Source organism: Drosophila willistoni, chromosome 3R, assembly GCF_018902025.1.
Source record: "Drosophila willistoni isolate 14030-0811.24 chromosome 3R, UCI_dwil_1.1, whole genome shotgun sequence".
In the NCBI taxonomy this organism is placed as follows: domain Eukaryota; kingdom Metazoa; phylum Arthropoda; class Insecta; order Diptera; family Drosophilidae; genus Drosophila; species Drosophila willistoni.
The window spans coordinates 10,431,786-10,454,944 of record NC_061086.1 but is presented as its reverse complement, the minus strand read 5'-3'; the positions used below and the strand labels follow the sequence as shown (position 1 = coordinate 10,454,944).

At 37.6% G+C, this 23,159-nt stretch overlaps 1 protein-coding gene across 1 annotated transcript; it reads right to left on the bottom strand.

The window, feature by feature from the left end:
• Positions 1-1,812: 1,812 nt before the first annotated feature.
• On the bottom strand, positions 1,813-22,322 carry LOC6651404 (pituitary homeobox homolog Ptx1). Its single transcript, XM_002073484.4, has 5 exons — positions 21,662-22,322; positions 17,605-18,394; positions 9,515-9,655; positions 7,961-8,214; positions 1,813-2,406 (listed from the first exon to the last, which is right to left on the bottom strand). Exons 2-5 carry the CDS (start codon positions 18,140-18,142, stop codon positions 1,819-1,821), a joined length of 1,521 nt encoding a protein of 506 aa, XP_002073520.2. The 5' UTR covers positions 18,143-18,394; positions 21,662-22,322; the 3' UTR covers positions 1,813-1,818.
• Positions 22,323-23,159: the final 837 nt, after the last annotated feature.

The following is a 23,159-nucleotide window of genomic DNA, read 5'->3' as shown; positions in this document are numbered from 1 at the left end:
ATACATTTCAGTCATAAAATGTAATTTGATTTTTTGTCAGCATCAACAACTAATTTGTTATTTCAGCGGTTAACCAAACTTCACTTTAACTCCAAGTTAACCGTTTGTGGTTGTGTTTTTTTTTTCTCATAATTTTTATTGTTCTTTTTTTTTTTTGGTTTTTGATTCAATTTCTATAGCTAGTAATATGTATGTATAGTTTACAATTATTAAATATATTTATACTTATGTATGTGGGTTTTCCTTAGTAGTTTATCCCATTTTCATTTTTTTGCAATTTTTTGGTTTTTGTTATATATTTTCTGTGACTTTATACGACTAGACAACTCCTTAAAAACTGCTACGGCATTGATATAGTTCTTTCTCAATCTATATAATTTATGCTTTGATCTTGATACGTTTGCTTTTAGTTTTCCGTATTGATAGAATAATGTTATCTCATTTTATAATCAGATTTTATTATTTATTGTTGGATTTTGGTTTTTCTTTTTAAATGGTAAGTTATCTTAAAGTCTGCCAATTGAAGTGAAATACCGAATTAAAATTGAACTAATAAGTTAAATTAAGTTTAGGCAGAGTTTTTGTTATTTATTCTTTTGCTTAGTTTTCGATTTATTTTTTTAATACCCTTTTTGCAGTAATGGGTATATTAATTTGTTTTCTTATTTGGCTCACAGTGAGAAGAAGTTTCAATATTTATATGCCCTTTTATTTCCTTTTCTAATTGGTTTCATTTTCAAATTTTCATTACTTGACTTAGGCTTAAAGTTCCTTGGAGAGTAGATTTTCTATAAATACAGCTTGCTGATCTTATGGCTAAACATTTTCTTTTCATTTTAATATATATATTTACAAAAAACACTTTTATATATATATATATATATATATAACTATACATTTATATATATATATATATTTCTATGTATATCGATTATGCGGAAAATGAAAAATAATTAGCATTTAATCTCAACACAATAAAACACAATTTGTAATTAATTTTTCCTGAACCCGCCCACTTTTTCCCCTCTCCTTATTTGGCTTAATACAAAACTAATTAAAACTGCACACGAAAAGTCGGCCTATGTAATTATTGTTCTTGAAAAAACAGTTTCATTTCACTTTGTTTTTTTTTTTTAATATATATTTTAATTTATGCAATTATTGAAACAAAAAAAAACCAAACTAATGAAAAATGCTTAGAATTAGATTTCAATTTTTCGGGTTTTTTATGCATTTTGTTTTTGTTTTTTTTCTTCTTTTTTGTTGTTGTTTTTTGGTGAACAAATCTGATTTATTTTTAAGTTGTATGTTTAAATATTTCATTTAAATACATATTTATATATATATATCCTACATATCTTTTGTTTAGTTTTGGTATTTGCATGCTCAATCGATGATGTCCTCGTCAACATCGTCCACATTGTCGTTTGTGTTTTGGCCAGTGGCAGAGCCACCAGACATTAGGCCATTGGACTGCAAAGGCGATTTATTGTTGTCATCCATGTGGCTTCCGGAGCCACCACCACCGTCATCTGCGCCAGTGCCTGTTCCACCTCCTCCTGCCCCACCTCCACCGCCGCCGCCGCCGTTGCTGCCCGAGAGGCCCAAATCACTGTGATCCAGCAGCAAAGTGTTGTTGTTGTTGTGGTGGCCATGCAACATGCTGTTGTGATTGCCACCACCTCCAACCAAATGCTGTTGCATGCCACTGCCACCGCCACCACCGAGACTACCATTGTGGGAGATGCCGCCGGCCGAGGAGGAGAACTGCTGCAAGTGGTGCTGATGCTGATTGAGCAGAGCACCAAGTGCGTTTTCTCAGACAACATCGGTGACCCCCACACCCGTGTACTGGCAGGCCGACAGACCAGCCGAATTGGAACGCGATACGGGCGAGGGGGCCGAATAGGGGCTGCTAAATCCGGTGGCATGCTGCTTGGCCTTCAATCGCAAGGTGGCAATGCTTGATGACATGCTGGAGCTCATGCAGGGTTCGGCCGCGGCTCGATACATATACGGATTGGTGGGTGTCGTATACGGGCAGGGGGCAGCTCCCACATTCGTGTTGGTCAACGTTGAGCCCATTGTTCCCGGCAGCATCGAATTGTTCATGCTCACCGCTACCCCGCTGGCCCCAGTATTGAAACAATTGACCGAATTCTGATGATGATTACTGGTGACCATCGAGCCCAATGGATTAACAGGCCAGGGGAATGGCTTTGTGCCCAACGGCGATGGCACCTTGGTCCAATTGTTGTACGGATACGATGTATACAGCGAATCATCGGCAAAGGGTTGCATGAATTGGGTACCAAATCCAGATTTAAAGTCAGCAGCAGCCACCGCCGCATTCATGGCATTCCGCTCACGCTTGCGCCACTTGGCACGACGATTCTTGAACCACACCTGCAAAAGGCACAGAGAGAAGAAGAACAAAAATATGAAACACAAAAGTTAGTTAAAGTTGAAAAAGCTTCACATTCTCAGGCAGCCATTTTCTTGTATAATTCATTTCACTTGAAAATTTATGTATCTGCTGCGGCTTCTGTTGTTTGCCCCCCTTCCCTTCCCTGCCGGTCCGCCCCAAAAGTCTGTTGGCAAAACTTCCCCCAAAAAATGTATTACCCGTGCCTTGCCGTGCCGTACCAGGGGGAGGTCCCGGTAATACGCATGTGCAGTAATTATAAATATACAAATATACATAAATACTGCCATTTCTTGCTTTTTAATGGAGAGCTTTTCTGCATATACAAAATAAACTCTGGCCCGGCTGTCTGCCACCACCGTTTATCGCCCCCCTTTTGGCCACTCATCCTCTGCCTCTGCCCCTGCCCCTGGCCATGTCACGCAGCTAAAATAAATCAAAATTATTTTCGCAAACAAAAAGTGAACAAAGAAAAAGTAAAAGCAAAAGCACAACAAAAAGAAAAAAGACACACTCTCACACACACACACACAAGACCAAGCCAAGCTAGATAAAAAACAAAATGGCAACTTTGTAATTTATTGCTGAAGTTCGCACAGATACAGATACAACACACTCACACACACACACACAAACTCACAGATACAAATGACAAAAGCTGCGCAGACGCTGGCAGCATTTTGATGAGTTTCATTCCTTATTTTCTTCTTTTAGTATTCCACCAGGCAGTGGTTTAATTTATCAGCTTTAAGAGCACTTTGAGATACATTAAACCAGTAGAAATCGAAGAAGATGGCAAAAAATTAAAGTACAATTTAAGTTTTAACCTTTAAATTGAAGGCATTTCTAACTAAATTAAAAACCGTCAGCTTAATTTTCGAAATCTTGTGGCTTTTTGTAACTATTGTTTAAGTGCCACTTATGAAAAACTTGTCATATCTAGCGAAAATTTTATAAATTACTTATTTTCCACCCTTAGAACTGAACCAAAACATGCCTATAAATTGGAGAAGTTTATTTTTCAAAAGCTAACTAATTGAGATAGACTCAGAGAGTTATATATTTGACTAAGTTGGACTTTCTGATAATACTTAGTACTGTTTTGAGTCTCTTTTTCTTGCGGTCATAATGCTATTATATATTTCAACAAAAAACTTTCTACCATAATAGATAAGACCAGCTTAGTCAAATTTTAGTTTCATATAGAGGAATCATACCAACTGAATCAACTAATTATTTGATAAAATAACAATATTTTGCATACCAAAGAAGTATTTAAATGATATATAATAAGAAGTATAGAAAGTTTTCAAAACTAATTACAAAATTAAAGTCGAAAAAAGAGGTCTATTTAATGAGAATATCAGCAGATATATTCTAACCAAATTAAACATGGGAAAAACTTTACCGCAGCAAACTTTTGTAGTTACATATCGTTACCCTGTATTTGTGCCTTTATTAGGAGAATACGAATATTTGTAAAGTTCCCACAAATAGATATGTACATTCAATCGGCAAATCGGTGTTTCGTGTTCGTTCAGGTAATTAAACCAGCTAAATTTGAATTTCATGGAACAACATTGGAAGCCTTGTTGCCGCATTGTTTGTAATCCGCATTGCCACATTGTCCTTTAAATCAACGCACATTCTGCTTGGGGTTTGATTTTGGAAATTTATGTCCTTTTTGCACCCTGCCATGCCTGTTTCGACGCTCTAAAGTGTAACTAAATGGTGACACGCGCTGGTCCAATGTACGAGTATCGTATATGCTGTATTTTATGTCTATGTACATTGTATATCCATGCAAAAAGTTCAACTCACTGTTTGTTTTTCGGTGGGAAAAGTCAAACATGCACAGTCCATTCCCATTCCCACTCCCATTCGTGGATTTAACAGCTAACAAGTGGAAAACTATGGCCCCGTGCCAGCTAACTACCGGAGAAGCAATTTAATGCGCATTTATTTGCCCGGCAATTGCTTTAATCTAATTAGTTGCGGTAGTTAATTGAAATCGCATGAGTCGCAAAGGATTCTCTCGTGAGAACGCCAAAAAAAAGGGAATCTTAAAAAGTTGAATCTTTCTATTTATTTTGTGCTTCTTTTTTTGGAAAGACATAAATCAAAGCCAAGTGAATTGTAATAGCCAGCAGCAATGTGTCAATTTGTCAAGGTACATCGCTCAGTCTCAGTTGCCATCTTCATCATCGACAGCATCATCATCATGGATGCAAAACTAACGTCATCGATCTCGTCAACTGTCATTTTCACGTATCATTTAGCAAGTTTGCTAAAAGTTGCCAAGAACAAAAAACAACTATGTATGTATAGACAAGCAACGTTATCATGATGGCAAATTGATGGCGTTGCCGTTGCCGAAAAAAAAGAAAAGCAAAAAAACGAGAGGAAAAATGGAAATATGAAGGAGATTTCCTGCAAAAAAGAAAAAGACCAAGGGCAATTTTCCACTCAACGAACAGACTCCTGCAGAAAATCCTAATTGGTTTTGATGAAAGCGACAATGACACACTCCTTCTTCAACACCCCCCGCCCCATCTCACCATGACGCAAATATCTCTGTGTTTTATGCTGCTGGTCCTGCAGCGCTTCATCAGGTAAAAATTATTTAGGAAAAGAAAAAAAAGTGCAGACTTGAAAATGGAAATATGAATGGCAAAAGTTACGATAGCTCAAGTCCCATTTTTTTCAGTTTTTTCCTTCTGTTTGTGTGTGTGTGTGTTCTGTTAGGGTGAAGAGCTCTCATGAGCTGCCATTTTGATTGATGACCACAATTTGCAGCTAAATACGTTTTTTATTTGCTTTACGTGCAAAATGGTTAATGTGTGAAATAGATTTCTCATTTCCGGGTTGCTTACTCAAAAGTTAGTTGAAAAAAAAGAAGAAAGTATGAACTAGATAAGGCATACAGATTTTCAAGCTGATTACATTTTGTGCCTAATTAACCTAAGTAGGAGAATATCTTGAAATACCAAAGTCATTTAGAAACTCTGTTTTAGTTTAAGTTTAAGAAAAATTTAAGATCAAATCTATTAGTTTATCACCTTTTATCATATACACAGATAAGGCTTTGTTTTAAGAGCCTCCCATGGTTAAAGTTTCCCTTATTCACACCCTAAAAAAACTCAAATCTGCAGACGAAACTACATGTACTTCAACTGACCATATTGTGGCCCCATTATGGTAGTCTATAAAGTCTTTTTGCCAACTCTATTGACACTCTCAAAAATGTCTGTTGCCATTTCCAGACCATTGACAACACCTGAACATAAAAAAACAACCAATTGGAGTACGGATTTCCAATTCCCATCACAATTTGTGGAAAATGGTGCGAAAAGACGAAAGCAACAAATGTTTTTACGATGCATATTGTGTATTTTTTTTTGTTTTGGTTGGCCACCAAGTCGAGTTTTGGGGGTTCTAATTGAATTAAAAAGGCAAGAACATTGGAACAAAAAATGTTCAAAAACAAAAAAAAGAGACGAATAGATGAGATGGCAAAGTTGCAGGAGCTGGCAGACAGACAGGCGAACATATTGCCATAATTGCCGGCGCATGTAAATCCCTGGATTAGTAGCTATCATGGTTGGGCCTAAGGAACACACAATGTTTCCCCCTTTTTGGTTCCCTCCCTCCCCCGACAACTCTGACTGACTGCATTGCCTTTGTTTGCTCAAACGGGGCTGTTCTGTTGTTGTTTCTTTTTTTTTGTATTTCTTCTTTCTCGTTTTTTTTTTGTTACTTCTTTGACAATTTAAAACCCACCCAGATTTATATATAGGAAAAGTTTGACTGCAGTGTAATCCTTTTGTATATTTGATAAATTTTATTGCCCAGACTATTAGATGGCAGTGAGCCACTGCCACCCTTATATAGGCATGATCATGATCATTAATTCTTCGTGCGGTTTCTAATTCATTAAACAACCCTCGATGATATTTGGCTCGCTGACAAATTGCCTTTTCTCTGCTTCTCTGTCTTTCTGTCTCTCACTATGGCACATTTTGTTTTGCATTTGATGATGTTGATAACTTTGCTTGAGGGTTGCTCTCCTCCATGAGGCGAGGCAAACCTTTTTTGTCATCATCATCATCATAATGGACCATAAAACAAACTGTATCAATATTTTATGCATTTAGCTCGGTCGAGTTTCTCTAGCAAACACATGTTTCGATTGACATAATTTCCAAGGAATCTTGCACCCCAACAACAATGATAGCAGTGACCCACCCCTCCCCTCTCTGACCGTTGACACTTGTTCCGCAGCTAATTTCTTTATAAACGCCACACAAAGGCAGATTGAGAGGGAAATTCTTGACATATGCATCGAACAAAGCGCGAAATTTGCATAGAAAAACCATGAAATATTCTTCTACCAGCTTTTGGCAGATGTTTTCCATTTACCAGCTAATTGACATTTTATGCCAAGAGTGCAAGAAAGTAAAAAACAAAAAGGAATAGAGCTAAATGAATAAACACTCAAACACATTTGCAATTTGATTGATAAAAGTAAAAAGCAATGCAACGATGACCCTTTTCCCTTTCAAAGCCTTATACAATTAACGCCCAGTTGGGCCATATTCATGTCGCCATACGTTCAAATTCAAATACATATACTCATGGCAATGCCGATCGTCATCCTCATCACCATCATCATCATCATCATCATCATCATCATCGATCGAACGATCGATCATCGATCATTCGCCCATATCTATGTCGTCGTCGCTGTCCGTGCGGATCGTCTTCTTGCTGACTGAAGTGACTGACTGACTGTCAATGTGTATAGATATCATATGGATACAATGTATAGTTTATGTTTGCCGCTTGGCGCCACTTAAAGGCATACAAAACTCTTGAATTGTTTACCAAACCATCGTGTTAACAAACAATTACAACTGTTATGCAGTCCAAAGATACCATGACTAGCTAAACAATGCCTAGAAATACCTTCGGCCTGTCAATACGGTTAGATATTAAGCAAATAGATGCCTCTGGTTAGGCCATTTGATAAGCCGGCTTCTGTTTCTCCCTCTGCTCCTGCTACTCACTCTTGGGTTGGACAGCATTGCGAAAACCGCAGAGTAAAAGTGTTAGCTGAGAATTTATGGCAACTTTGCACCACTGCAATGCTTTGCCGTCCTCCGCCCACTCCGCTAGCAGCACCCTCAGCCTTTTTGGCCAATAAATTTTTGGTTGCAACAGCAGCAGCAGTAAATGGCAAAAATGGGTTTGTGGTTTTTGGGGCCGCTTAAGCCTTACGCGAATTCAAACATTGCGACATATTTACGAGTTGAGTGCTTCGGTATCTACCACATCCGTCTGTCTGTCTGTCTGACTGTATGTCCGTTCGCCTGTCGGCCTGCGGTTTTGGTCCCCGTGTTTGGTCAGTAAGCATGCCGTTATATAATTTTCCATTCCCGGACAGTAATTGCCGCATTATGTGGCAATTCCCTTTTTTGTCTCGTTTGTCTTTTTTGCGGTTTTCGGTCGGACAAATTAATAACAAATTATGCTTACCCGGACTCGAGCCTCGGTTAGATTTGTCCACATGGCGATTTCCTCGCGCGTTGACATATCCGGATATCGATTACGGCTAAATGTATGCTCCAACTCCTGCAGCTGCTGTGAGGTGAAATGTGTTCGCTGACGCCTCTGTCGTTTGTTCTTCTTATCGTTCTTGGGCTCATCGGTGCTGGTTGTCATCGGTTCATCATGGCCAGAGTTTGATATGTTTTCTGTCTTGATTGTTGTCTCATTCACATTTCGATTACCTAAGATAGAAGTTTGCAAAGAAAATTAAAATAAAATACTATAAAGATCAGATATACATAAATGGCGTAAATCTATAATTTCTTTCAGACCAGTTTATTCACCTTCTTCAATTAAAATCGACAATTCTTATATGTTTTATTTATAGTAAGATGCAAATCTCGCCCATTAGTTATTATTTGCATTATCACAGAAGTTCTTTAAACCACTTTCATTCCCTAAATAAAATATGAAATCATATTTAACGAAATAGGCACTCAAATTTCTTGTTTATTAGTGACTTTATTTATATTGTTTAAAACTCAAAACTTCCAACCAATTGTTCATTGAGATTCAGAATGTAAAAGTCGTTCACTGATTATGATATTTTGTTTTGGTTTTTGTATTTCTTTAATTGTATTTGCTTTCGTGTTGTAAACATTCTGGCAAGCAGTTAGCAGCAGGCGCTTAGCTTTTCTTTTATGGCCCCCGTCTGGACGTCTATAAGGTAGTTGGTAAGTGGTTCGGTTTATCTCAATGTGGTTTACACACATTTGATAAGCCACAACGTCTTGAGGGCTAGGCCAGCCCTCAAATGCATGACTCGATCTCAACATTGAAGCGATACAAAGTACAATTACAACATTTGTAAATGTGTTTAGCTGAAAACTAAAGCAACAATGGCGCCTTTCTAACTTCCTTCCTGCCTTTCTACCTTCCTCTATGCTTTATTGAAATTTAACCAAACACATTTGGTAATCAGGGGCAACCATTACTAATTGCCATGCAACCTTCAAATGAAGCCCCGTCCAAAATATAAAAACTTCAAAAGCAAATCGCCGCCTAGCCTAGTTTCATTCGATTTCACTGTATGTAGATGTTTGTATCGGGGGAGTTGCTACCAGATTTATAACCCGTTAACGTATGTTCGGGGGATGTCATCGATCATGGCGGCGCGCTTTCTGTGTTGTCGTTGCCGCTGTCGCTTGTCGTTGTTTGTTCCTCTAACTGCCGAAAACTTAATCAAATAAACTAAATTACTCCTGCCCATATGAAATATCATTATTCTCGGTTTCAGTTTCAGTTTTTCGATGTTGTCGTCGTCGTCATCGTCATCGTCATGTATCGTCGTCGTTGTATTGTGTCGTCGTCAAGTCGCAAATCAAAGGCAGTCTAATCGAAAACTAAACGAACTCAAGTAAGTAAATTTTTGCCGACAAAGGTGAAAATGCTTGGCCACGCTTTACTAAATTATTATAAATTATGTTTCTTATCTCGATTGATAAGAGGTTCGTGTTTCTGTGTGTGTGCCCAAATACTCACCATCTTTGCGATCCCGATTTCGATTCGTTAACGTGGATGTTGTCGATGATTGAAAGTTATTCAAGTGTGTGCTATCCAAACTATTTGCTACGGCGGTCATGGAGCTATGACTATCACGAAAATCACCAGTTTCGGCCCAAACTGAAAAGAATAAACCAGCAAATGGGCGAAGAAAAATATATAAAAAACATTAATGTTTTCAAAAATAAAGTGAATTATGTATATGCATATATGTATGTATGTAAGTTTTCTGAATCTACCTACTATATGTATTTGTGCCTTATGCTCCTCTAGTCTATAAAAGGCAGCTTCAAAGCTGCTTAAAAGCCCATAAAAATGCTCATAAAAGGATTTATGGTAGGAGCATAGTTTGAAATGGGCTTTTGGTTAGCACGATTAAGGATACACAAGAAGGCAACGAGGAGGCTCTTATGCCTAGAGGAGGCTAGCTTAATTGCTTTAATGAAGCATCTGAGGGAATTCGAAAGGATAAGATAGATTGGGGAGAAAAAAAAGTGAAATAGAGTATACTTTTGATTTTGCAATGGCTTGGATCTAAAAATATGAGAAAACTAATCTAACAATGGGGCATAAATTTATGTCACTTGGAAAAATTCCTATTCAATTTAATGCAATAATTACCCTAGTTAGTCATGCTCAATTTTATATTAATTGCTATACTCATTGATATATATCTCAGCCCCTTTGGCTTCTTATAGATTTATGTCTTTGGAAATTGATTTCGATCATTTGGTTTTGCATTTTTTTTGTTTCTGTTTTGGGTTTCCCCCCAAGGTGTGTGCCCATATGGCCTAGGGTCTTGACTTCCTGGTCGTCGCCTGCTCCTAAATCTTATGAACTGACTTCCTGGCCATTGCCGTTAGCATACTCGGATAATTTATTGCCTTTTCACATGTTGAACACAATTTTATGTGGTTTTTAAAGTGCCAGAGGCAAAAACTCCCCGCAGTGACATTTGAAACAATTAGCTCTTGGTGTGAAATTTGTTAATACACGAGGGAGTGCAACACTTATGTCAAATGAGAAGATGCCTTCTCAAGGTTCTCGGCTATTAAATGAATTAATTACTTTGGCATTTTGTCTGGTGGAAATAATTTATGCCGATGACAACAGCATCAGATGGTGTTTAAATATTTTACTTCTCTTTTTTTTTTTGGTAATTAATTTGTATGGTTAATATAAGGAAAATATACTAATTGACCGTGGCAATAAGTAAAGGTATCTATTAAGGGAAATGGAATGAAGAGTAAATGGAAACTATTTAGCTTTGATATGAGATATGTTAATAAGGTAAACAAGTTTTTAAGTCAAATGTACTATATATTGATCTTATATTTTTGAGTTTCGAGTTGTCAGAAAACAAAATATGTTTTAAAGAAGAAAACTTTTCATTCATATTAAAAAAGCATTTAGAAAATCAAATGTATTAAAGTTTTTGAATATTTCTTTTCTCATTTTTTTTAATGAAATAGTTATTGTTTCTCTTCTACCTTCTCCGTTATGGTCTTCCGTTTTATAAATGAATCTTGTGATTTTATTACCGCCTCATTGCAATCTTAAATGCTTGTCGACCCTCCTTCTCTTTTGCCCCAAAACGATTCGGCTCACTTAATAGCTGCTGCTGCTGTCTGTTCCCATTTTCAACCTGGGCATGTCTACCACAAAATGGGTCGTCGCCTCATTCAGAATCGTAAAAATATTTTCTTAACGACAAACAACACGGTCTAAAAAACGCAACAAAAATCACGTACCGCAGCGATTTTTATTTGTTTAAATATTTTTAACAAAATGCTCTATTTTCTTTTCTTAATTTTTTTTTCTCTTTTTTTCGTTGTCTTGGTTAGCGACTAATTTGAGTTTGATTTTCCTGCTACTATTTGCCTTTGCCTGACAGGTCGAACAAATTTGGTTGCTGGTGTTGCTGTTGGTGTTGCTGTTGGTGTTGTCATCTGTCAGTTGGCGTTGACATTTGTAGCAGCAGTTGTCGCCAGAGTTTTACAATATTTTCAAGGTTTGCCCGAAACATTTTGAGTGGCAAGTGTCAATTGTAAGTGGGCGTATTTTTCGTTCTCATTCCCATTTTGCACATGTCAAAAGTTGTGACAACAAGTGTCAGAGTCACTTTCGATTTGGTTATTGTTGTTGTTTTTCTTTTACTATTTGGAAGCCATTTTGCAGAGGCGTGTTCTCTCCGTTTATTGTTGTTGTTTTTGTTAAGTAATGAGCAATGATTATTTGTTATTTGCCTTTTTGACTATTGTCATTAGGCAAACAAAAGTCAAAGTCAAACCGAACTAAAGTAAACACACCCCTAGAAATGTCGCTATTAATCAAATGATAGAGCAAAAAAAAAAGAAGAAATGAAAACAGCAAACAGAAAAGAAATAGAAACAAAAAATTAGAAATAAATATCTGCCTTTGCAATGATTCAGATTTTTCCCAAATCTAGGTAAAAGTAAAACGTAACTGCATCTGTATCCTTGGGCTTGTGCACATTTGTCCATTCATAAACATTTTTCCACACATTTTCACAAAAACTTTTGACACACGACACACGGCAAAACAGACGAAACAATAAATTATCCTGCCCAGGACTGTCAAAGAGAAACCCAAAAGACCAAAACAAATAAAAACCAAACAAAAGGATCCGAGCATCGGAGATGGGGAGGAGTGAAGTGAGAAAAAGAGATAGCTGGGATGCTATGTCCTTTGACACAAAGGACCAAACAACCAGGAGAGAGGGAACGAAATATAAAAAAAAAAATTGAGAAACGTTTACTTGTAGAATTTTGGGTGACCAAAAACAAACGATTAATGTGACAGTTCAGTTTGGAATTTGGCAAACAAACATCCATATAGAAAGGACCAACACAAGTAAGGACCAGACTCATGAGGCCAACCTATTGTCATTCTCTACCCATTCTGGCGATTGGCAGAGCTTCTGTTGCTATTTTTTTCTGACATGTTAGTTGCTTTGCTTCTTGGTCCACTCCAAAATACAGGGAGAGAGAGAAAAGGGTTAAATGCTTGGCGGTTTTTCCAATTTCATGCTACATTTGTTCAGCAAAAAGTGTTAATGGTTAAACGATTTTTCTTGCCATATGCTCAAAATTTTTAGCCACCCTTTCTGCCATTCACTACCTCTGCTAGCTCTCTTTGGGAATTAGCCTAATTCTATTTGACAGTGGTTATAAAAATTAACCAATAGGAAAAAAGTTAATTTTTATATCTCAGAAGCATCTACAAAAGTTAATCCAATGGACACAGACATATGTTATGGCCATATAATGAGCTAGAAAAACTACAGGATCCAAGACCAGGACCACGACCAGGCAGACAACCAAGACATAAAAATCACTGCAATAACATTGAGTCCCAACCCCTGAAGTGACCCCAAGCCAAATTGCATTAGAGCCCAGACCAAAGCAAAGCAAAGCAAACCAAACCAGAGCAGAGTTCTAGCCACATTTCTGGGTCTGTCCATCGAGCTCATTAGTTGAGGCTACAGATAAGGCCAAGGCAGCCTCTGTCGACCTCCCCCAAAATGTCCAGACTGGTGCTTCCACTCTTATCCATTCTCCCCTCCATTTACTTGTCAGTTGTCTGTGTGTGTGTGTGTGTGTATGTGAGTGTGTCTGTGTAGTTTTCCACTGCAATGCCTTTTTCAGTAATTTTCCCAACTGTCAGCTCAAATTTTTGCTCCAGTTGATGCCATTGGGTCATTTCCTTTACCAAACAAGAAACGAGCCAAAAACCAAAAGCAACCTTCACAGAGACAACTGGACAAGTTTGTTTCCTTAGATAATCTCTAATGCGACATTTTTACGAAATTGTACGATACCGTATAATGAGAAAAAGGAGACGAGACTAGAAGAGCCGGAGACGGAGCCGGAGCCGGCAAGTGGCCGGAACAATCCGCAATGAAGTTATCCGCTCTATGGGCCAGCCGAGACAGGACGAGGTAATTGCGGCGAGGGTGAATGGAATGAAGAATGCTAAAGGGAATGGGGTGAGTGAATGCGAATGTGGCTGGTTGCCATAATGACATTATAATTTATATAAACGAAATCAGTGGTGGAGCAAGGCGAGAGTTAGCCGGGATTGATATATGGTTGCCTTTTGCCAGTCTGCATTGAAACTTAAAGTGGGCGTTACCAAACTTGGTACAGTGGTTAAACTTCTCTCTATCAGCAAAAAGTTAAACTCTATTCTTATACTTTTCTTTTTAATAAATGGTGTTACCTTATTTCATTTATTGTCATTAAGAACTTTAAATACTTTTTCTTTTCAGATTGTGTGGAAAAATGCATATAAAATAGAAGTGTCAACCACTGTGCCTCTGGCATTTCTCGATTATCCTTGCTCTAGTCTGGTCACCACTTTGCAATTTATGGGGTGTTTGGTATGTGTTTGCAATGTTAATTCGGGCACAATGATCTTTTGTTTTTGCGGTTAGTTTTTCGGTGACATATGTGAGCAATTTCACAGAGATTTACCGAAAATGTACTAAAGATTGGCTCCCTTGGTTTCAACTCCGCTATTAAAGCCAAAAAAAAAAACATGCTTTAAATGCTGAAACCAAAATGGTGGAAACATGCAGAAAAAAAAATCGATAAAATGTATTTATATTCATAAAGAAATGTTGTAGACATGTCCTCACAAATACGGCCTTCAGCATGGAATTTAAAGTAGCTGGTTGTATCCTTAACAGGAAACGGTATGTGTGTACCTTCTGTGGCCATTGTTATTTAGGTGTCTGGAGTTGGAGACATTGTTTATGCCCTTCTAGACCCAGAGACCCGGTCGCGATTAGCTTTGTTAACGTTTTGTGAGACCATGCTGCACGTGCCATTAACACTTAGTATCAACAAACAATAGACAACACGAGAGATAAGAAAAGATTTCATCAGAATTTCAAGCTCGAGAACTCTGCATAGATATCTACTACTACTACTACTACACAGACAAACAGAATAGATGTGAAGTCGGTAATTTCATAATTTTATCAACGACATCAAGCCACAAACACGCACATAGACAAATACTCCTTCTTAACGATATCTGTAACAACTTGGCAAACAATTAAAGTAACTTGTAAAAAAACAAAAAAAAAAAATACATTTCTACTATTTGCCGAGCAACCAAAAAAAAAAACAGAGAGACAAACATATGCACAATGTACATAAATAACATGCATATGTACATAAATATGTATATACATTTATACATAAGTATGTAAACTGCTCTGATTTGGTTATGTTGATTTTCAGGTTTGCTTTCGGCAAATAGCAAAAGAACAACATTATATGTATGTATGTATATGTCTGCAGCCAAAAAGATACATTTGTATATATGTACATAGAGTAGGTACATACATATATAAAATGTACTATATACAAAGATAGATACATATATGAAGAAGATAAGTCTCTAATTGCTTGCCATGATATGCATGGGACAAGGTCACTATGTTTATACATACATATACGTCAGATATGTATATTCATATTCGAACGAAAGATAATATGCTAATTTAATGCATAAACTTTTCACTTTCCTTCCAATTAATGTCACTTTCTAATTTCCCTTTTAATATTGATGAGTGAGAAAGTCTAGAACCGAAATCAACTTTAGAGTATCCTTCCGGATCTAAACAAATTCTAGGTATACTATGGATATAAAACTATTTAGAAACATATATAATAATGAATTAAATACCAGGTATTTATAAAATCATAATATAGTTATTTATTTTATAACTATTTTATTAGTTATGAGAAAAAGATGAGATCGAGTCGGCCAAGACAGCTGCCGGGAACATAATTTAAGAGCATGAGACACACTTCACACATTAAAGAGTTGTCGTGGGCTTTAAAAAAGTATTAACTTTTTTTTTTATTGTTTTACACGCTGCCCGGCATAATAAAAATCGTTTTCTTTCGTTTCTCTTTTTTATATTGAGGGAAATTAATGGAGAAATGTGAACTTGAAATCCTTTGAGCGCAAAAAGCGAAATAAAAACACGCACAGAATCCATAAAATGAAAATGAGCCAATGCTAAAATAAAACAGAGAGACAGAGACAGAGAGAATATAGACAAAATACAGGAGAAAAAAACTAAAAAGGTGAACATAAAAAACTGCAATAATAAAAAATAATTTCCACACATATAAATATCTATATAAATAACTTGAATTTTTTCCATAGTACAAACAAATTTTGTGTGTGCGTTCAGTGGGAGGTGGAGGGAAGGGATGGGAGATGGTGGTTGGTTTATTTTAAAATATTTTTGGATTGAGTTGACCATTAAATTGGCCAATAATTGAAAATCCAATTGCCCGGCTGGTCCAGCCATTTGGGCACGTTGCGTGGCCATTATTTAAACAAGAGCGTAAACAATAACGATAACAGCAAACAGAATCAGAGTAAAATTTGTTACCAACATTCCTGGTGACTTGGCCTGAACTCCGGCTCCAACCCCGACCATTGACCCCCTCTGGAACTCGCCGTGACCCGCACCTGCAGCTGCATTCGCATGGCCGGAACTCAAATGTAAACGTTGTTTGTCTGGCTCTGGCTCTGGTTAGGACTCGTATATCTGTGTCCGTGTCTAGGTATCTGTGTGTGTATGTGTGTGTGTGTTTGTCCGTGTCAAAGGATAACTGCAGTCGTGCATATTTTAAATGTGCACAATTTTTGTGTTAAATTGTTTTGGCACGCAAATAAATATCAGAACAGCTGCGTCCCAATGTACACACAAAAGGGAAGTCCTAGTCCTCGGTGCAGGAGGGCAAAGTTTGTGAGGCTGTTAACCCGAGGAGCACCTAAACGAAAAGCTACCAAATAGGTGACAGCTAACAAATCTCTGAGCAGAGTTAGACAAATCTGTTATGTAAATAGTTAAAGAGTTGGTCAGAGACAGAATTCTATAAAGTTTTTCTACACAACAAAGACTGAGTAGTGTCTACTGTATGACTAATTAGGGAAAGGAAAGAGTTGTGGAAAGGAATTTTTCTACTTAAGCTTTAAGTGAACTAATAATTGGATTGATCTTTCCATCTATTTACCAATTCTAATTTAAAAATTGATATAAAGAGATAACAAAAACTACAAACAACCAAAAAAAAGGTAATCTAATGTCATCTTTGTGCAATTGAATTATCAATATCATGGACAAAAAAGTGTTAAATTACTCATCATATCCTATAAAGAGATCATCCTGCCTGCTCTTCCCTGTTGAGCCACATTCAAATTCCCATAACAATTAACCTAAACGGAACAACAAACACTTGACTACAATGCACATATCAAATTTCCAGCATCGTCGACCCTCATCCCAGCATTTGAAACGAGAAAAAAAGAATCAGAGGGAAATGGAAATGGCAGTGGGAATAGGAATGGGAATGGCAAGAAGAGTGTTGCCTTCGGCACTACGGCAGAAGGGTGCTCAATTAGCCGTGACATGAGCAACAAAATTGAAATTTGTTTAGTGTGTTCGCTTCTTTCCTCTTCCTTTTTTTTTTGTGTTCTCTTTGTTACGCTTTTGTGAAGATTATGCGCTAATGATTACACAATGATTATGAATATGCATGAGGAAGATTAGGAGGGAGAGTGGGAGTCAAATTCGAAGTTGGAGTGAGAGAAACCGTAGCGACAAGTGGCCAAAAAAGAATAAACTTTTGCACACATAAATGATGAACACAAGTTATTCAAGAGCCGTGAATGATATCCATAACGAATGGAATATTGAAATGACAACAGCTGTCGCTGACACTTGCAAAAAGGAAAAAAACAAAAACGAATAAAACGAATCAAAACAATGAAGGCAATGTGAATATGGACACTTGTTGATAGTAGGCGATAGCTACATTTAGTTTTCTTCTACCACATGAATATCTTTGTGTCTTTCTCTCGCTGTGAATTATGACCGCATTAATTAGTTGTAAATTCGTAAGATGTCACTGGCGGGCCTCTTAGATATAAATTTGACAACAAATTGCCCACAGAATTGTCTGTTTGATGGGCATGGGCATGGGCATGATCTTCATTCTTCTTTATTCGATACTTACTTCTGAGTTTCTCGAGCGGTTCGTGTTTGGGTGTATGCGGTGGTACGACACCATGATGCGAATGCTGGCTATAGCCACCGACCAGATCCTGTCCGGTGGCCGTGTGATGCAAGTGACTGAGACTGCTGATGGGCATCAGACTCGATATGGCGGGAGAGATGCTAACCGATGAGCTGGAATCATGCAGACTGTGGTGACTGTGCAGATGCTCTGTGCCAGAGGTGCTGCTACCTCCGCCATTCACTGTCGAGCTACCAGTGCTGCCGCTGCTTAGGGCTGTGCTTGTGGTGGTGGCACTTTCCGCAGATCCAGCCGAGCCAGCCCCGTTGGCTGTGCCCGCACTGACCAAATCCTGCAGACACAGGCCTGTCGATTCGGCCGACATGGCTTCCAGGCCATTGAGGGCACCACCCACGCCTATGCCGACGCCACCGCCCCCATTGACCAGGCCTGCCGGACCGAGGGCTGTGGCCGAACTGGTGACGACGCCAAGGCCGCCTCCAGCGGCACCGCAGCCGCCGGCAGCGGCGCGGTCCATGCCCAGATACGTTGGAAAAATGGTGGAAAAACTCTGGGCCACAGCCTGGTGCGGCTGATGATGATGATGCAGGGCGGACTGCTGGTGCGCTGGATGCGCCGGATGCAGTGGCGGGAGATGGTGATCTCTGCCGGTGAACTTCGTCGTGACGACGTCCTTAAAATGTTGCAAGAATGTCGTCGTCTTGAGGCCGGTGTCTTCCAACTGTGGTGAAAGCAAATCCAAGATGTGGCTGTGTCTGAGCTTGCGAGGCTGCAAAAACAAAAACAGCATCGAAAATCAAATTAAAAAAGTGAAATTTAAGTAAAGAACAATGGAAGACACTGTTAGAGCACGGACACTTTCACTTGCATTGCTCTTCAAAATGGTAATCCAATTCTAAACTTTGAATTTGTCTTCTCTGTCACTGCTCAAGACTTAATTATTGTTGAGATGATACTTTCGCTATCTGTTCTATCTGTTCTGCTACCTGGTAAAGTCAACGCCAGAAAGCGGGCGCTTTTATTGCCTCAGGGCAAACATTGAGCTTAACCCAAACACCAGGCGAACGGCAATTTAACACCAAAAACGTCAAGGGGTTAATACCACATCAGGGCCCCCAATTGCCAGAGTTGTTGTGCCTATGACCATGCTCCGTATGGGATGCTGCTACTGCCGGGAGTTTACTCTGTAACTATAGGCATTCTGGTAGTGAGTGTGTATCGTAAATTGTATCGGGGGCGAGAGACGTTAACGACTTAAGTTGCCAACGCAGGCCACGACACGGCAGAATGAGCCCGATACCCTAAACCCCCTTCTCCACACCCCCCATTAACTCAGCCGCCTACATATGGCACAATCACTGTGATAACACAGAAATATATAAACCTACACACATATAAAAAGAGAGTGAGAGAGAGAAAATGAGATCGCGAGAGAGAGAGAGAGAGAACAGCGATAACTCTTATCAATGTAAAAATATTTACATTTCTGTGAATTTTCTTCTTTATTTTTTATTGCCCCATCGTTGGCTGGCAAATTTTGTGGTACTTTATTTTTTCACATTTTTTTACTTTCGTTAATAATATATTTCTACGTTCCCATTTTGGTAAGTGGAAGCAATCAAAAATATGTCCAAGTCAGGCCATTTAATAAATTTGTTAAAAAATAACACAAGACTTTATTGACACTTGCAACCGAAAATAGCCATAAATGATTATAAATCAATTAGCCGGGTTGTCTATGGCAAAAAAAAGGAGGTAAGTTTACTTTACTCTTTGTTTAGCTAGAAACCCTCTCCCATGCGAATCAATTCTCTTTTTCTCTATCGAACTTTATCTCTCTTGCTCATTCTCTCTGTCTCTCTGGTTCAGTCTACCTCTTACCCCAGACTGGGGGCTCGCTATCAGAGTAAACTCAAATGCGAAACTTTGCAATAAATTCTTATCTAATCTCAATCATAACAAAATAAAAAAAAACCATTCAAAAGTGAAATAAACAGTTGTAAAAAGAATAAAACAAAAAAAAAATGTTTTATAAATTAAACGGAAGAGCATAGAGAATACAAATGCCAAATACAAGAAATAATTGCATGAAAAACTAAAAGAAATACCTATCATTGTTTGCCTAGTCATAAATTTAAATTGAGGCAGCGAAAAGAAGAAGAAAACAAAAAAAAAACACAAATAAATATGTAGAGTCAAATGTTGAAATTAAAAAAAAAAAAATTATGAAAATTTAATTCGATTGCCCATGTCACTTTCCATTTTCATTTTGGTCAAATTGAATATATTCATATATCCTGCTTGATCTCCACTTGATCCCAAGTGGATTAGTCTGACTGTAATATTAAATCGCTTTGCGGTTATATTTTAATAACAATAATAAACATAATTTCACTTTAACTTGATTTATTTACAATGTGACTTTTGATTGTTGGCTTCGTTAATATTATTATTATTATTATTTTTATTATTATTGCTATTGTTTTGTGGTTGCCGTTGTTGTTATTGTTAAGTGTGTGTGTGTGTGTGTGGTAGTCTTTTTTCGGGCTAAATTATCTGCCGCAGTGCTAATAAATAATTTCAAGAGCAGTTCAAAGTATTCCACAGCAGCAGCCACATCTGCAAATGTATCTTAACTTTTCATTTCATTTCATTCTTTTTTTCATCTGTTGTCTAGCTGCCGTCTTTTTCTTGGTTTTTTTTGCCTCGTCACTTTATTTCAAAAGTGAGAATTTATTTACATAATGATTTTCTAAGACAAAGAATGCCAGAAATTATTTTATGTCACTTTATTGCCCCTCAGTCCGGCAGCAAAAGCAGCAGCAGCCACAGCCCGTGGTTTTTGTGGTTTATTTCTGTTTTTCTCTCCGTTTCATCTGAAGGCTCTTTGGGTAAACAGCGAAGGTGGCAAAGATCTCTATGTTTAGCCAAGACTTTCAACATGTTTTCATTTCTATTTAATTTTATTGTACGTGTATTATTTAAATTAAAGTTTAACCACACTTTAAACTCTTTATGTATTTAGGTTTTTTCCATTTAAAACAACAAATTGCTTTTGCTATTGCTGTTCTGATTTAGTCTAATTGTTTAGGTGACGTCAATTGGAGGTTTTTTTTTCGGTGGCCCCAAAAGGCCCCCTTACAAGTTGCGATGGAGAGAATATGAGACAGTTTATGATTGCAATTTGTTGTATGAATATATCAGTCAGTTAGTCTTTGATGATTTATACCTGGCGTGAGAGCGCCATGAAACAGTACAAACACAACTTTTATTGATGGGATCACGATGTCAGTTGTGTTTATTTGTGAGATACTTTTGCAGCTTCTAAAGAAAGCACTTGGTAATACTTAGGCAAATTAGCATTAGATTTTCAGTTAATACCAGGAATTGTTAACTATTTGGCAAACATCCGGTTCGGCAATTTGACAAATATATTGCATAGGAAGCTAAATATAGTAGCATAATTAGTCATTAAGTTTGAGAATGATTTTGGATTGATTTGAATATATTTAATTTGTGATTTGATTTCGATTTTGATAACAATAATAGCAATACCAATTGGAAACCTATTTCAGTAGTTAGATCTTTGATTATTAATATAATGGTTATTGGTTTTCTTGCTATACCTTATATTTACTTTTCATTATTCCTAAATTGTTTTAACTATGCTGGGAAATAATTTAGACTAAAACGTATCTATTATATTTCTTTCACATCCCACAATTTGTCTAATTAGTTGAAGTATTTCCAAGAGCAATAACTTATTATCATATTCTACTATGGGTTTTCACTAAAGTATCTCAAACTATTCTCTTTCGCCTTCTATTATAATTTATCCATTTATTTAATATCAACCTACATATGTTGATATATATTTGTGTCTCAATAATCTTTCTATTTAGAAATCTTGTCTAATTTTTATTAGTTATTGAAATTCTTTTGGAAATTCCCCAAGTCAACACAGATCAAATGTATAATCCGTATATTAGATTTTTTATTATATTATTATTATTATTTTATGGTTAACCTTACTTACCTCTAATTTATGGAAAGAAATTTAAATTAATCCACTTGGCGCCGTACAATCGGCAAACTGGAATAACGTCTCGCCGTCGGATTTTTGGCAATACTTTTTGAATCTCAAAACTAGTAATAGTAATGATAGTTTATATATTTAGTGCTGATTCTTGTTTTATTGGGACTTCTATGTGAATGACACTAAGTTAAGTCGGGTGCAAAATGTTATGCACTAGACAATAAATCAAATTGCTTTACATTGGGTGATTTTGAACGCGTGGGCTATGGGTTGTCGTTTGAAAATTTATTGATAGATTGTTGTTTTGTGTTCCCGCTGTTGATGCTTGCAACAGATCTTTTATGACTCTATTCCACGATCCCGCTATCGTATTCGGTGGCAAATTCAGAAAATGCTTGGGAAAACATTTAAGTGCTTTTTATAGTTTTACGCACACAAACACATAAACAGACACACTCTCATATGTACATATATAGGAACACGCACAAAACACTGATATAGAGACGGGCAGGCTCAGTTGAGAATCACAGTGATTATGTTAGTGATTAATTTTAAGTAACTCATGGATATGTTTTTAATGTGACTTTGATGCCGAGCTCTCGTCGCTCTTACTCTCTCTTTCTCTCACACAAACTGCACACAAACACACACAAGATATTTGCGTTGATTTTTTATTTTTATTATTTTTATAATTTTTGTTTTTGTTTTTTTCTTTTTTTGTATAAACAAACGATGTCGATGCCGGTGTCGACGGCTGTTGATTCTAAATCCGCGTCGGGCTTTACTGTTTTAATAATTTAATCCAGCGCGTAATTAGGGTAAGTATATGGAAAGACTCTCTCTTTTATTTTGTTTCTGTTTTGACGGAAGCTTTACAACATACACACACCTAAAACGGAAACAAAACGCGTCTGCACCCGTAACAGGACGTATCTGAATTGAAAACGAATTCAAAAGCATACGCAAAAGTATCTGTTGGATGTATTTTGTCAACGGCAGCAGCAGCAGCGACGGCAGCAGCGAGTGTTAGTGCGAGAACGTTGCTATGCCGCTTGGGTTGAGGAGGGTTGGGTGCAACTTGCACACACACACACACACACACACGTCCACGCACTGGGAAATAAGGCAAAGACACTAAACGCACACAGGGCGAACGAAAGGCGAGCGACGAGCAGCGAGTAGTTGGTACGGTAACTACGACCTGCACTGAACTGAATAACGGAATTTGATTTTTCCAACTGACTCGCATACGCATCGGGAACGCTAACCGCGACGGTATCTTGCTGGTATCTGCTGGTCTATCTTATCTCTCCAAGTTCTCTGGCCTCTATTCGTATGGTCGTGGTGTGAGCGGGCAGGCAATATCTGAACGAGTAGCGAGTACGATTTAATAATCAAGGCTAGAGCGAGATGGAAGTTGCATTTGGCATGGCAGAGACACACCCCCAAAGTTGTCTTTGGTGCGTTATTCTTGGCACTGGCTCTCGCATTCGCATTC

Excerpts from the sequence above, each read along its gene's own strand:
- LOC6651404 (XM_002073484.4), bottom strand. The coding sequence starts at position 18,142 with ATGGACCGCGCCGCTGCCGGCGGCTGCGGTGCCGCTGGAGGCGGCCTT. Across the intron at positions 8,215-9,514 it reads AAATCGGGATCGCAAAGATG|GTAATCGAAATGTGAATGAG; the intron begins GTGAGTATTTGG and ends CTTCTATCTTAG. Across the intron at positions 2,407-7,960 it reads TAACCGAGGCTCGAGTCCGG|GTGTGGTTCAAGAATCGTCG; the intron begins GTAAGCATAATT and ends TGCCTTTTGCAG.